Source organism: Silurus meridionalis, chromosome 1 (assembly GCF_014805685.1).
Source record: "Silurus meridionalis isolate SWU-2019-XX chromosome 1, ASM1480568v1, whole genome shotgun sequence".
NCBI classification, from domain to species: domain Eukaryota; kingdom Metazoa; phylum Chordata; class Actinopteri; order Siluriformes; family Siluridae; genus Silurus; species Silurus meridionalis.
The window spans coordinates 14,013,736-14,029,377 of NC_060884.1; the positions used below are offsets into that span (position 1 = coordinate 14,013,736).

Genomic DNA, 15,642 nt, shown 5'->3' on the forward strand with positions numbered 1-15,642 from the left:
GAATATACATGTGCAATATATTATGGCTAGCTAACAAATCTAGCAAGCTTCTGAAACCACAACAACATTTGGCTACATTTGCCAGTCGGCTAACAACACTTTTCTTTTTATACTGTTGCTATGTTAGATGGCTGTGCACTTAGTTAATAAATGAACAGAAAGAATAATAAATTTTTAGATTTATTGTTTAAAAAGTCATTTGTAAAGTAATTTTTAAAGTAGTTTTACACCAGCTCCCTTGTTTACTTGTAATTTTCTTCATGACAATTTCCTTAATTTCAAGATGCCATTTTTTTCCACCACTGGCTATAGATGTCTATATTATTTTATTTCTTGATGCAGAAAAATCTAATTGTAAGCAAATCTAAGTGTCCTGAAAGTGATTGAAACCAAGGGCCAAGCTGGAGTAGACCGAAAGTAAAGAATAGTAAATCTAGATCCTCTGACATACGCACACTTCTGTTAGATCTATATGATTTACATCCACTTCAGTGGCAATCTTAGTCCATCAAGATTTTACAGACAGTTAAGCACAATTTTATAGTCGATCAAAGGCATTGAGATGATCAAAAGACGGACAGAAATACTGATCTTTCCTCTGTCGGCAGCTATAAAAAGATAAACACCCTGAACATGGCTTTAGAACCAGATTAAATCGGTCATGCGGTTCTGGCTAAAGCGGAGATTGAAAATGGGCTGGAAATTAGCAAGGTTTTCCGGATCCTGCATTTTTAAAATTGAAGTCACAGTATCCACTCTTAGCTCAGTTTTAGCACAGATCTATTAGATCAGACGAAGAAAAGGATTTTTTCATGGGGTGGGATGAGTTTGTACTTAGTTTTTAAAAGAGGGCTTTAAGAATGACCGACTTCCATTCAGTTCTGCGTCACTGGCTATAATTAAACCAAACGAGCGTGGAATTAAACAGGCCGAACTTCATGGCCTCCTAATTTTAGTGGCAGTAAGCCTTGAATAGTGCACAGTTGGTTAAACGTATTAATTCTTTAAGAATCAGAACACACACACGCACATATGCATGGACAGCTAGTTGTCATGGTGACCTATTCATCATATCAGATCTCCAGGGTTACAATTCAAGTATAATCCTGAAGCGGTCCTCAACTCTTTTAAAGAGGAATTTTTTGTATGTTTTTTTTTCTATAGCACAATAAACCTGTTATACAAATCAGGCTGCAATGGACCCCGGCTTCATTTACTGTAGCACAAAATTCATTTAGGAGCTGAATAAACACCAGTGATTTAAATGAGGATCTGAGGAACATGTGTGCCCAAGCTGTGTGTGTTTGTTTATTTATGTGTGTAAGTGTGTGTAAGTGTGTGTGTGTGTGTGTGTGTGTGTGTGTGTGTGTGTGTGTGTGTGTGTGTAAAACCACAATATATCTAAAAAAATGACCTGACATTCCCATTCCATTCACTTAGCAGAATCCACGTAATTAATCTTTTATTAAAAAGAATGAATATGAAAGGCGGAAAGAGTGAGTGAGTGAGAGAGAGAGAGAGAGAGAGAGAGAGAGAGAGAGAGAGAGAGAGAGCAATGGATATATGAATACAAGAAAGTTAGCAATGGATAGAAGGTAATAAAGTAGACTGCATTTCTATTAAAACACACTTGGGTGAGAAATTAGCGACAAAGGCATGCAGAAAGGGTTAAGAAAAATGCAAGAGGATTACCAAACAGCACAAAGAAAAAGAAGACAACAGGATCACTGAGTAAAAATCATTTGCAAGTAAAGGTAAAGTGAATAAACGGAGGACACAACACTTACAGTCATAGAGTCATATCTTACCAGTAAGATCTCAATACAGCCCAGAATATACATGGCTCCTGCGAAGGTGGTCCCCAGGTAGAAACAGATTCCCACCGCACCACCAAATTCAGGGCCAAGGGAACGAGAAATCATGTAGTAGGAGCCTCCAGCTGTTAAAATAATAATAATAATAATAATAATAATAATAATATTAATAAAAAAGTCAGCTTCAATGCTTCAAACTACTAGTAAATTTATGAGAAGCTGTCCCAAAAGTCTCCATACCAAGTGCAAATGAACAAAATGTAATTTTGAGGAAAATGCCTTCCAAAAATGTTCTTACTTGTGTTATTATGCCATATATAATTTTCCAGATAACCTTTAACTATGCCTTTGACAAAAGAATAACTTATTAAAACGGATTTGGGATACTGTTGCCATATTGGAAGACAGTGGGAAAATGTGTATTCACTAAGTAATTTCATTCCTTTAAAGGATGTTTCGAAAATAAAGTTGCATTTTGATTAGAAAATGTAATTTCCTTAAATTTATGGAGATTTGTGGGACACCCTGTACTACAAGGTACCCTTTTTCCCAAAAACTTAAAAATGCCCCAATTACCTCAAAACTTTCATTCCAGATGCACAAAAGAATGTGCATTTACAACATGAATGTAAAGACTAGGGCACTAATATTAACCTTAGAGTGACTAGCAATGAAAAAAGCCAGAAATTTCAGCAATTTGCCCTTATTCCTGCTCTTCTCCAATCACAAGGTGAGACAGAGGCTGCTATTAGAATATAGGACTTAATTATAGGATAATGGACATATAAATATAGCTTTGGTGGACATTGCAGTCTGGCAAAATTACTTCCACCAGGACTACTACTGCTGCTTCAGAGGCAGTGACATAGTGGTTAAGGTATAGATATAGAACAGGGTTAGGGTTATCTCTTACCTGGTACTACCCCATTTGTGGCAATGGCACTCATTGAAATTGCAGTTAACATGGTCTGGGGGAAGAAAGTAATGAATTTGGTTAGACACTATTAGATATGCCTATGCTTTTCATACACTCAATGACTATTTCATCGAAATAATCTATCCTATTGAGGCATGTTAGGTGTATTGTTGCTAGGTGTTGCTATGCACAGTTTATTGATCTGCCTCTGCTCCATCTATCAGTGGAAAGGGATCACCACTGATTGTAATCTCCGTTTTTTTCCTTATTTATAGGCACACCAAACAAGAGCACCCTGTAGCCAGACTAAAGCACTCCAGAACTTTTTACTGATATTTATTTTATATATCACATTATGGTTGAAGATATTTAGGCCTTTTGGTTTTTAAGTGATTGACATCAAGTTTCAGGGCTCAAGATTTTTATTATTACCCGGTTATTGCATACATGTGATGTAGTTTATTGAAATGTTTGACTTTTCAATTCAAGTGACCAAACAAACAGACTAAATAATAATGTAATAATATACAGTATTACAAAAGTGAGTACACCACTCACATTTCAGCAATCATTTTAATATATCTTCTCAGGGAACAATACTATACAAATAGAATTTGGATATACCTTAGAGTAGTCAATGTGCAGCTTGTACAGCAGTACATATATACTGTCCTTTAAAAAATAACTTAACATACAGCCATTATTGCCTAATAGCTGGCAACAAAAGTGACAAAACTGTGACCAAAATGTCAATATTTTGTGTGAGCACTATTGTTATCATGCACTGCCTTTATCCTCCTGGGCATGGAATTCACCAGAGCTGCACAGGTTGTTGCTGGGATCCTCTTCCACTCGTCCATAATGACATCACAGAGCTGCTGGATGTTGGACACATGGCGCTTGGAAGATGCTCCACAGGTGCTCAAGAAGAATCAGGTCTGGAGACATTTTTAGCCAATCCAACACCTTCAGCTTCCTCAGCAAGGCAGTTGTCATCTTGGCAGGGTGTTTTGGGTGTTGGAAAACTGTCATTCAGTCCAGTTTCTGAAGGGAGGGCATCATGTTCTGCTTCAGAATGTCACTGTTAATGTAAGAATCCAGGTTTTCTTTAATTAACACCAGCTCCCCAGTACCAGCAGCACTCATGCAGCCCCAGACCATGATGCTTTGACTGTAGGCAAACACAATTTTCTTGGTACTCCTCAGCAGGGCATCGCCACACATGCTGGACACCATCAGAGCCAAACAAGTGTATCTTAGTCTCATCAGACCACAGGACATGGTTCCAGTAATTCATGCTCTTTTACATGTTGTCTTTAGCAAACTGTTTGCAGGCTTTCTTGTGAGCCAGCTTCAGAAGAAGCTTCTTTTTGGAATGATGACATGCAAACCGACTTGTTGCAGTGAGCGGCGTATGGTCTGAGCACTGACGAGAGGACCTTCCACTTCTGCAACCTCTAAAGCAATGCTGCAGCACTTAGCGACTGTTTTCTGAAGCAGCTTCTGCACCTGACATACAACATGACGACTCAACTTATTTAACTGACCCTTGTGAGGTCTGTTCCGAGTGGAACATATCTTGTAAAATGATGTTGAAAATCCAGTGGTCAGTATGAGAGAATTGTACTCAAAGCACCAAATTTTAACTGCTTAAATACAATATACACAAATATGTACAGTCCTATTAAGAAGTCAACGATGTACAGCTGTTATCACTTAGGGTGTACTTACATTTGTTGCTATTATGTAAATCTTTACTGTTATACAAGCTGCACATTGACTACTCTAAAATATTTCAGTGTTCCATTTCTATAGTATATTCCCTTGAGAAGAAATACTAAAATGGTTGCTGAAATGTGAGGGGTGTACTCTGTACATTATTAAGAATTATAATGCAATAGCATTGTTTAAGAATGGTGGGTTGTGATTACAGATGCTCTGCATATGCTTGAAAGACTTCAGTCTTCAGACCCCAATCTGAGAACCATATCAACATCAGGCAGATTCTGACCAGAGAAAATCCTGATGGCTGAGTATTTCTGGTTGGTATGTTATTATCTAAGAAATAAAAGCAACATTTATTAATTAAAATATTTTGCGGGTAAAATATGAGAGGTTTACCAAACTAGCAATTGAAAATTGTTAAATGATAAAATAAATTTGAGTGAAAATCTCAAGAAATTGATGAGTTAATAAAAAAAAATGAGTTTGTGGGTTTGTGAGCTGCCTCTTTCTGTGTGAGTGCATATATGTGTCTTCTGTCGAAATTCCTGTGTATGTCTGTGTGCAGTGACAGAAGATCAGTGTGTTAGATTGTAATTAGCCTAAATGAGCACCCTTCCTCTCTTATCGTTAAACGCCTAGGCCACGTTAACACTTTCACACCTTCAATGTCTAATACACACTTTCAAACCCACTATACCACACATACTATCACTGCATTAACCCATATGCTTATTATACAACAAATATAGCCTGTGATTGGCTGGGTAATTGGGGTTTTTAGCTGCTGCGAGTTAAAAGCTGCCAATCAGCGCACCTGTCCCTATCTAAGAGCCAGTAATATTTTAGCAGGATCACTGGCTTGTGAAAAGCCATATACATTTGTTCACCGTAGTTCTGCTATATTTTATTTCATTACTTCTTATTTTCCTCCTGTGGTTCATGCATGTTCTGCACTTCATTCCAGCACCGTGAAATCTGTGTGGTGTACTAGCCTTTCCCCACTAGAATTTCTCCATATGAAAAGTAGGGCTGGAAATCGGTGTTGTGAAACACAAACGATAGTGTAAGATGTTGATAACACAATAGAGCAATTTGTAATAAGTGCATGTAATTTTGAAGAAGGAAAAAAATATATAAACGACGTTCGCTTGTGTTTGCACTCTCTGGGAAGTCTCTCCAAGGTGTGTGTTGCTTGGCTGTTACTTAGCAACAGAGCATCGGACACATTTGTTCTACGGTGAACCCATGTTTACACAATCGTATGACAAACCTGCAACCAAATTCAATATTATCGTGCTGCCAAGGCAAAAGTCTCAGAAACAATAAAAAAAACCATTTTGCTTATTAATTGGAAAAAACAAGTGGCTAGACAAATCAAACAGGAAATAGTCTGTCTAAAAAGGAAGCAGACACTGCATGTCTATGAGCTATTAGCTGTTAAGTACATTATGGTTTCATGTATTTAGACAATCACCACAAGGAGCCCAAATAGATTGCCTAATTTTTGCACTTACACGCCTCAGTATTAAGTATTTTTGGCACATTGGTTTTCAGTAATTGTTAACGCTATTAATAATGTTTCGAATTGACAAAGCATGTAGATTCTGACTGAAATGCTGTTCCACTTGGTTTATAAAGAGATCAGTGGCCTCGGCACTTTTCTGTTGCTATGAGAGACATGCGACAGTAAAAACCCACCTCAGCTGCTTGGCCATGGGCTATCCACGTGAAACAAACAGGGTCTGGCTTTGTCTAACACACAGACTTACACAGCACATACATGCGCATGATATGTGCACACATAAGTACAGGATGACAAAAAACAGTCTGGACTGGTGACAGCAAAACATCTTCTAGTTTGTGTGTGTGTGTGTGTGTGTTGAGGGGTCGGTCTGATTGAGAAAGACTGGCACAAATATTTTCTATAGACCTAAAACCGACAATTATTAAATCGGGCCACATTGTGCTCCTGCAGGTAGCAGGCCATTTTGTAAATGCTTTAAATGCCTTGAACAGCAGGTATTGGGCATTTAGGGGGAAAAAGGAAACTCAAAAACAGTCAGACTCTTAAACAGCCTCTTAAAGCCTAACAAAACACACACCCCAGCAATCTCACCAGGTGTCAGAACCAAAAAGGAAAAAATCCATAAACACTGACCATGGCCAAATACAATTGTGTGCAAGATATTTCCCCTCTTATTCATTGTCTCTAGTTTAGCTATTGCCTTACTTTAAAGAAGAGAATACTGTCTGTTTAAGTATATACTTGTTGTGAACAGGTTTAGGTTGAATCATGCAGTGTAATGATCAGTAGCCGCTTATTCCAGCGAGTGAGGAGAAAACATGCGTATCAGATTTATCACTGAAGTTAAACCAATTCAAAAACAAAATAATAGAAATAGCTTTTCACCCAGCTTGCCACCATCTCTGGCCACATATGTACACATACACAGTTAGAACCCCCTTCTAACTCCCTTCCCATACATCTCCATTTTAGTACAAACCCCTGCTAAGCCACGCCCACAAACACTCCATCACAGTCATTATTTAACAACATTGTAGTTCCAAAATAAGAGGTGTTTAAATTCAGAAGTCAGAACACATACAATTTCCAAAAAAACTGTAATATTGGGTTATATTTTTCCTCATTATCTTGAATCTTGGCATCCTTACTATAAAAACACCTTTTGTATAAAATGCTTATTTTTTTATATACCTGTTATACAGAACACATCTTGTTTAAAAAATTGTTAAGCACCACTACAGGAAAAAAAAAATCATAATAATAAAAATCAATTCGATTCAAGACTCTTTTAGACATATTCGCAAGAATGCTAGCAAAGGCTCTTATAACATTTGTGCTCCTATCCATCAGCCTGATCCATGTTTAGCCTCATGATAAACATCAAGCTTTTAGAGTGTAGACTTGTTCAGGTGTGTCAATTCGAAGTTCAAATTCAATGAATCCATAACTTGACTTAGACCAGAATTTGGTGTTTTTTTTATTATGCCTCAAGTATTAGCTATTAAGTGGAACAAAAGTAATTATGGATGTTTTCTTCAGGAAGTATTTCCATGAAAATGTGACAAAACAGGTAGCATTACCATGTGTGACTATTCGAGTGAAGGCCTTCAGACAGTTATAGCTATTCCACTTGTTAAAATAAAACCTGGGTTGACGTATTAACAAGCGCTGAAACGATTCTTTAGGTAACTCGAGTAATTTGAATACAAAAAATAATCAAGGTGAATTATTTGCCTCGATGCTTCATTTGGTGCACCTTTTTTCTCGAAATTCCGGCTTTTTTAGCCAATTTAACAGCTTCATCCCCTCTGTAGTGCCAGAAAGCTTTACACATTAAAAATTAAATGGGCTACAATCAGTAGAATCGCATGGTATCAAACTAAACCTATGATCCCTAGACTAACAATCAGCTCTGGAGGAGACGGAACAGGACAGATGAAGCAGAGGAGCCTCATTTACACACCAACAGCTTCAAACATGGATGCACCAGAATGTGGATGCAGCAGAAATGTTAGATAGTAATGAATTAATAAAGAAATAAAGTCACAATTAAGAGAAATATAGTCAGAATTGCAATTAAAAAAACGTGGCACTGCGGCATTTTTTTTTATGTGGCGGAAATGGGCTTCTATAGATTCATTTTATATTTTTCATATATTTGTATTTGTATTTTGATGTAATGTGGCAATTAAAAATACTAAATGGGTTTAGTTTTCACAGATATTCTTGTATGCAATTTCAGCAATAATGTTACTTTTTCTAAAAAGGAAACAAATTACTTGTTCATTTTAAGAGACCCTTCATATTTTCTCTAGACTATTTAGTATTTCTCTTTATTAAAGAAAAAGTACTTCTTATCCACTGACTTGATTAATCGATGGAATAACCGGTAGAATACTCGATTACTAAAACAATCAATAGCAGAAGCAATAAACTGAACAACACTCACTTGCCCTGAAGTCTAAAATCAACTGCAGCAAGATAGCAATAAGGGAAAAAAATAATGTGGGTCGAACATGAAATGGATGTGTGAAAAAAAAACAGTTTTTGCTCACAAATGAATTACCATACAATCACAGCACATGAAAGATTTCTTATTTGTTTGATGAACTGAATCATGAACACAAGGACCTGTACCATTTTTATTGTGAAAAAATTTTGATTGTTGTTGAATAAACAGGCAAATCATGGCAGCAGATTGTCTAGTAATTAAGTATACATACATGGCTCAAAATATTTTCTTTACAACATTGCTCATACCTATCCAGTAGTGGACTGTGTGCTTATTTGCTTCATTGATTCTAACTGTGCTACTTTCTAAGCAGATTATGTTAATAAAGTTGAGTTTATAGAACTGTTACAGATTGGTGACAAGTACAAACTGGTATGATAGTAATAGTAATCGTTTAAAAGTCAAAAGATAGTAATAGTCCAAAAAAGACTGGCAAAAAAATTATTTTTGAACTAATGTGAAACAAAATAGTGGGTCATCGATAAAGGAGTAGCAAACAGGGGTCTAGCTGACAGAGGTGTACCATAAGTTCTGTTCTCATGACTGCGATTGTGAGGGATGAGTTATTTCAGAAGTATGAGTACACATATCCTGGCTTTAAAAAAAATAGGCAGCATGTAATTTTGAAAAAAAAAAAATCTGTGTGAGAACAGCACACACAGTTTGTCTGCCTAATATGGCTTTGACTAAAAATTCTCCTCAAATTGCACTGATCTCAGCTGTGCTCAGGCACCCCATTGTTGGTGTCTGACAGGTATTCAGCCCAGTCCTCGAGGAACTGAGCTGAGCCTCAGTGGCTGCCAAGTGATCACTGCTGGGATGTCAGAGGAGGAGGAGAACACCCAAATAGCTCCTTTCTTTTTATTTAAACCATAGAAAATGGTTCGTCTGTGCTAAATTTAAAGATGATAATGTGAAATACTAAAAACCGAGATGCAATTCTTTGAATTTTTTTTTAATAAGTGTAAAATTAAACATTCTGCTGCTTTCTAATAAATTTAATGAGATGTACTGATAACTTGTAGGAACATGGAGAACAATGGAAACACCACACAGACAGTAACCTAAGCTCAGGATCGAACTAATTGCCATGGAGAGACCAGGGGGAGAATCATTACAGAGAAAAACAGTGTATTGTGATATTTATGGATTCCAGACGTTAGTCAGTCATTGATAGCAAATTTGATTATTTAATTGATTTATGATTATGTGAATGTCCAGGAAACTTTTGGTTGGGTGAGACCTAGAAGTGAAAATCTACACTTTGGGCTCATATTCGTTTATTAATTTCAGCTGCAATATACTGTTATGGACAGCTAAATTAACAATAACTTTGTTAATGGCAATGAATGATTGATCAAACACATTTTACTTGAAACATTAAACAAACTCACGAATCACTTCAATATAATTAAGTCTGCAGGCTAGTCCTTCAGGCCTGCCAACACTTTTCTGTTCTGTTCCTAAACCACATCTGGTTAGGAGCTATTTTACAAAGACACAATAAAAGTATAAATATGTATGTAATGTGAGATGTTTTAGATTGTGAGTGAACGTGTCTGGCTTACAGTGGAGCAGCACATAAGGACGATGATGAAGGACTCGATGACTCCTCCAATTCCCACCATCCAGGTCATCCTCAAAAACAGGATCACACCTAGAATATTCTGCATGCAGGGGAAATATACTCCCATCAGAGTGCCCATCTGTGGAGCCTGAAAACACACACACACACACACACACACACACACACACACACACACACACACACACACACACACACACACACACACACACACACATTTAGAAGTTTATTATCTGAGAAACAATTAAACATGCATAATGTTGGTAAATGTGTTATTGAAAGACTCAAGAAAGATTGCAGTAGAACCGTTTTCACCAGTTCTAATGAATTAAAATCATGTTATGAATGCAGGTAAACATAACTAAACATATAATGTTATAAGAGCTCTGGATTTGTATATATTTTGACTTGTATGGTACACAGTAAACAACTCTATTTAAAAAAATCCTACACTATCTTGATACTTCTGTTATGTTCACTGTCTTTCAAACAAGGATACAGAACATTTGGAAGTATAAACATGCGTATTATGTCTGTATGTGTGTGTGTGTGTGTGTGTGTGTGTGTGTGTGTGTGTGTGTGTGTGTGTGTAAAGAAATGTTGATGAATCATGTTACACATTATGGACAAGAGTATTGGGACACCCGACTTTTCCAGCCATATGTGGTTCTTCCACAAACTGTTACCACAAAGTTGAAGGCACATAATTATATAGGATGTCTTTGGATATGGTTGCATTCAATTTTCCCTTCACTTGAACTAGGAGACCCAAACCTGTCCAGCATGACAATACCCCTGTGCCCATGTGAGCCATGAACTTTTGCTTTACATGTGTTGGTGTAGAAGATCTTGAGTGGTCTGCTATAGAGCTCTGACCTCAACACTACTGAACAACTTTGGGATGAATTGGAATGCATACTGCACCCCAGGCCTCCTTAATCTACATCAGTACTCATAATGCTATTATACATAAATGAGTACAAATGTCCACAAACACCCTCTAAAATGTAGTGGAGGTGGATCTTCCCAGAAGAGTGGAGGTTATTATAGCAGTAAATGGGGACTAAATATGGAATGGGATGTTCAAAAATCACATACGAATCTTATGGTCAGGTATCCACAAATCTTAGTCTATATAGTGTATATTGTGTACATCATGAATGAAGGTGAGTTGTCCTTATAAACAATTTATTTATCTTCTATTCATCAAACTATATTCAAGGTCACATTTCCACATTACAATACTTGAAAACAAGGTAAGATTACATTTGACACTAGTTATGTTTCCATTTACTTGCACACATTCACATGTATAAGTGAACAAAGCAGATGGCAGACCAAGAAACGCAGATTTTAAATGTAATTACCCCTGAAGCAAATATGGACTTCACAATGCCTGTCATTTGGATGTAATTTATGAAAAGTCACAAAGACATATGGCATGACTGATTCTTGGCTTAAATGTAACCTACAGCCAAAATGGTGTCTGGATAGATAAAAAAATCAGGACAGTATCATTAGGTGACATGATGTAGTAGCTTCAGGACAATTAAGATTTCAAACGAGGACTCAAGATTTTAATGTACAACCCATGTCCCACCTCTGCATCTGACCTCACCACTTCAATCGCACCTCTCTCACCTCCAAAATGTCCTACCTGCACAGTCCCTCTAATAAACTAATTCCTTATCCTGTCTGTCCTCGTCACTCCCAATGAAAATTGCAGCATCTTTAACTCTGCCACCTCCAGCTCCACCTCCTGTCTTTTAGCCAATGCCACTGTCTCTAAACCGTACAACATCGCAGGTCTCACCACCGTCTTTTAAATTTCCCTTTCACTCTTGTAGATACTCTTCTATCCTTGCATCCTTTTCTTAATTTCTAACACACTTTACATTACTTTGCATCTAACCTCAGCTATTTAAACTCCTCCATCTTTACCACCTCTACTACTTGCAACCACACCACTCCACTCCACTGCCCTCCTTCATTCACACACCTGGCACTAACAACCGTGCCATTGCTAAACTCACAGAGATCCAACTTCCATCCCAGTTATGTTTAAAGTGAACATTAACTAAGGGTCTTGACCTGTATTTGCATGTTTTTATACACTGCACTGCTGTCACATGATTGCACACCTGTACCTAATATATTCATTGGTGAGTTAATATATAAATACCATTTAATAAATAAATGATAAAATGATAATAATGTTAAATTGGATGAATTTGTAAATAAGGTAAAATTCTTATCTGTCTGCTTACTAATTCCAAGCTAAATCCTCGGGTTTCAATTCCTTTTTGTACAAAAAGATGAGTGCATGTGCTTCTCTGCTGCTCTGCACAGAAACAACATTGAGAAAAAGTTATTTATCTTTGTCTGCCTTTTTGTATGCTAATATATCGCTCTGTTTGCCCTAAAGTATGATATATGCTAATTCAATTTAATCTTCAGTGTACAAAAAAGTGTGTTAATATACAACTATTTAATTTTTAACCAACCATCCTAGGTTCAATAAATACAAATATAAATAGAACTGCCTTTCTTTGCAGCAATGGAGAGACCTTTCCAAATTCCTGTTCCCAAATATGAGGATGTTTCTGAAGGTGGATGATGCTTGTATGTAATTAGTGGATATTTAGAAATTACGCAAATGTTCACCACTATTATTGCTGAAATGTTAGAATTTGCATACAGACAGCGGTGGCTCATTTGTCATACACATTCAATAACTGCGTGCCTATTTATAATTTACAATTCTGGATAATTGGTGAGTAAAGGACATCCAGTGAACCGTAGTTCTTGTTAACACCATTGTAATCGTGATTACTGTGACCCTGAGAGAAGTGTGTGTGTGTGTGTGTGTGTGTGTGTGTGTGTGTGTGTGTGTGTGTGTGTGGAAGAAAACTTTTCAAAAGCAAGCAATGAACTGAAAAGTTGTAGGAACTGATAAGATATTACAGCTTCCACACATGCTCTCTGGAGCTCAACCAAAGTCTTGGTCACCTCACTTACCAAGGTCCTGGTTGCTTCATTCATTTAAGTATTATGGAGGTCAGTTTGGTCGTTGAACATTCAATGAAGCAGGAATTTTTTCTGTCCTCAACAAAATCTTGATTCTGAGCTCTGCATCCAGTTCATGGCTTGGTTTTAGCACTGAAAGTCTGAGTACGAAAAGCAATATATGCATACTTCCCACAAAAGACCTGGATATTCAGTGGATCTCTCCTTACCATATGTAAAATCTCATAATTCCACTAGTGGATGTTACATACTGTAGCCTTTTGTTTTTCTGCATTTTTTGTAACCAATATTGACTCTGTCTGTTCTGACCATTGAATTTTGCAGAGCCCATTTAAATCTGTCAGCAGATCGCCCAATACTTTGCCTGTCTATGACTTTGAATATTGGTTTGCCCTTTGAATTTGTCTGCTTCATTCAAAACACTGCACTTTTCAAATCCCGGGTGTACCTGACCATCAGCAACTGCTACACCTCACTTTTTATAATAGTAGTAAATTATATGATTTATATTGCCTGAGAATAAAATAGTAATTTTTTTTGTGAAAAAAAAAACTTTTCTGTTTACATTATAGATGATGCAACGTATTAATTAGATAATTAGATACAAATGAATGTATTTAATATTACTCTTTAGTAATAAAGAGACAGCATTACAATGCTCAGTCTATTTATGGTCCACACCATGTATTCCTCACATATGGCAAAAAACCCAGAAACCTTCATTTACATTTTTATTGTCTGATGTTATTTATAATTGCTGTCACTTAGATGCACATATTCTTTCCCGGTGTTTATGTGCATTTCGTGGCAATGCTAAGCAGTGTCAAACTAGCCCAGCTGTGGTGTCCAGAAGTGCAGGCTATAGTTGGCACTGGACTCACCAATATAGTGACACAATTTACCCCTTTTTCAAACTCATTTAAATGATATACAGGATCTTGGTCAGTGGAAAAAACAGCATGGATATTATCTGCTTATTAGTTTAAGATTTTCTTTTTCTGAATTATGCATGTATATGTATATTAATGTTTTTCATAATCATAACAGAATATCTTTTTATTTAATAATAATAATTATTATAAGTAGTAGTAGTAGTATATTTTTATTTTAATGGAGATTTCAACAAAATATTTTTTTAAATAAAAACTGTTTTTTTCTTTTTGTCTTGAAACCCAAATAAATGTAAATAACAGTAATTTTCCAATTAATATAAAAGGTAAAAATATAACTATAAAATCCAGAGAGGACAATATATTACATTTAAAACCGATCTCCACACATTTTCAGTGACAATATTAGATGAAGAGTTGTTTTGTTGTTTTCATAACATGTTTGAACATCTGCTGATCTCAAGTATACGACTAAGAAGAAAAACTGCTGTCTGATAGAGCTCTTGTAACATTTTCATCCGGAATCCTTTCTAGCAACATTTCTTTATTTGGCACCATTATGGGCCCGGCTAGCCAAAAGCTGTGCTTTGTCACCACCACGCTGACTGAAATGAGTTCTCATTATCAAACAGGTGGTGTATCAGGCAGGTGAGAATGTCTGAATCAACAGCGCTTGGCAGAGGTCACTCTTTTTTCCTGAGCTTGTCTGGGAGAATAACTGCCACCGAAGCCAGCTCATATTCAATTTACTTTTTCCAGTAGCTGTCGCAGGTGTGTAATCAAGCCTCTCTGTGTGTGAGGACATTTTTCGGTGTGTGTATAAATATGGACACAGGCACGTGTGATTATATTTTCTCCTGGGGTGCTGCCGAGCTGCAAGGAACCCAGGTAATACAGTGACAGAAAGCAACACCAGATGTCCAGTGGCCCCCTGGGATGCATGTCGGTGGACCCTGGCTGTGAGGACTCAGGTGCCATCGGCGCTCCGCTGCCAGCGCCAGCTGCTCTGCCTCTAATCCCTTGCACCCTTCTGCTGCGCCACCCTGCCTCTGACACCATGCCACCCAGGGTGCCTGGCTCCACCTGCCCAGCTGTGGTGTCCAGATGTGCAGAATATATAGTTTGCACTGGACTCATCGACACAGTGACACTGCAATTTACCCTTTTGCAAACTCATTCGAATGAAATGCAAGATCTAGGTCATTGTATTAATAGCCCAAATATATCCTGCTTATTATTTTAGACTATAATTGGATGTTCTTCAATATCCTAAAAGAAAAATATATTATTAAAGAAAATTTTACTTCACATTTTGTCTCGAAATCCAAATTGTTCAATATTTTGCTGATTGATAAATAAAGATACATTTGAAATTAAATAAAGTACTGATGCCATACTGTAAAACAGTATAAATATTATTAGCACACAAACTAGCTGTTATAGTAAAAAGACAAGTAAACCATTTCCTGAATAATCTTTTCTTGTTTTTTATTTATTTTTTATTATTATATAATTTCAATGCCAGCCTCCATTTGCTTGTGTGCATGGCACACAACTCCCAGCGAGCATTTTCAATTCACTGTATTAAATAAACAGCTTAACATATCCAAATGTCACTCTGCTGATCGCCAGGTGCTGTTGCATATTT

General features: G+C 36.8%; 1 protein-coding gene across 3 annotated transcripts in view; it reads right to left on the bottom strand.

The window, feature by feature from the left end:
• Positions 1–15,642, bottom strand: part of slc12a5a (solute carrier family 12 member 5a) — a 140,363-nt gene that overhangs the window by 21,751 nt on the left and 102,970 nt on the right. For all 3 annotated transcript variants that reach the window (XM_046846193.1, XM_046846197.1, XM_046846204.1), the window contains exons 4-6: positions 10,061–10,207; positions 2,728–2,782; positions 1,809–1,939 (exon numbers count right to left, since the gene is read on the bottom strand). In XM_046846193.1, coding sequence (XP_046702149.1) covers positions 1,809–1,939; positions 2,728–2,782; positions 10,061–10,207 — 333 coding nt within the window. The remainder of the gene's footprint in view (positions 1–1,808; positions 1,940–2,727; positions 2,783–10,060; positions 10,208–15,642) is intronic.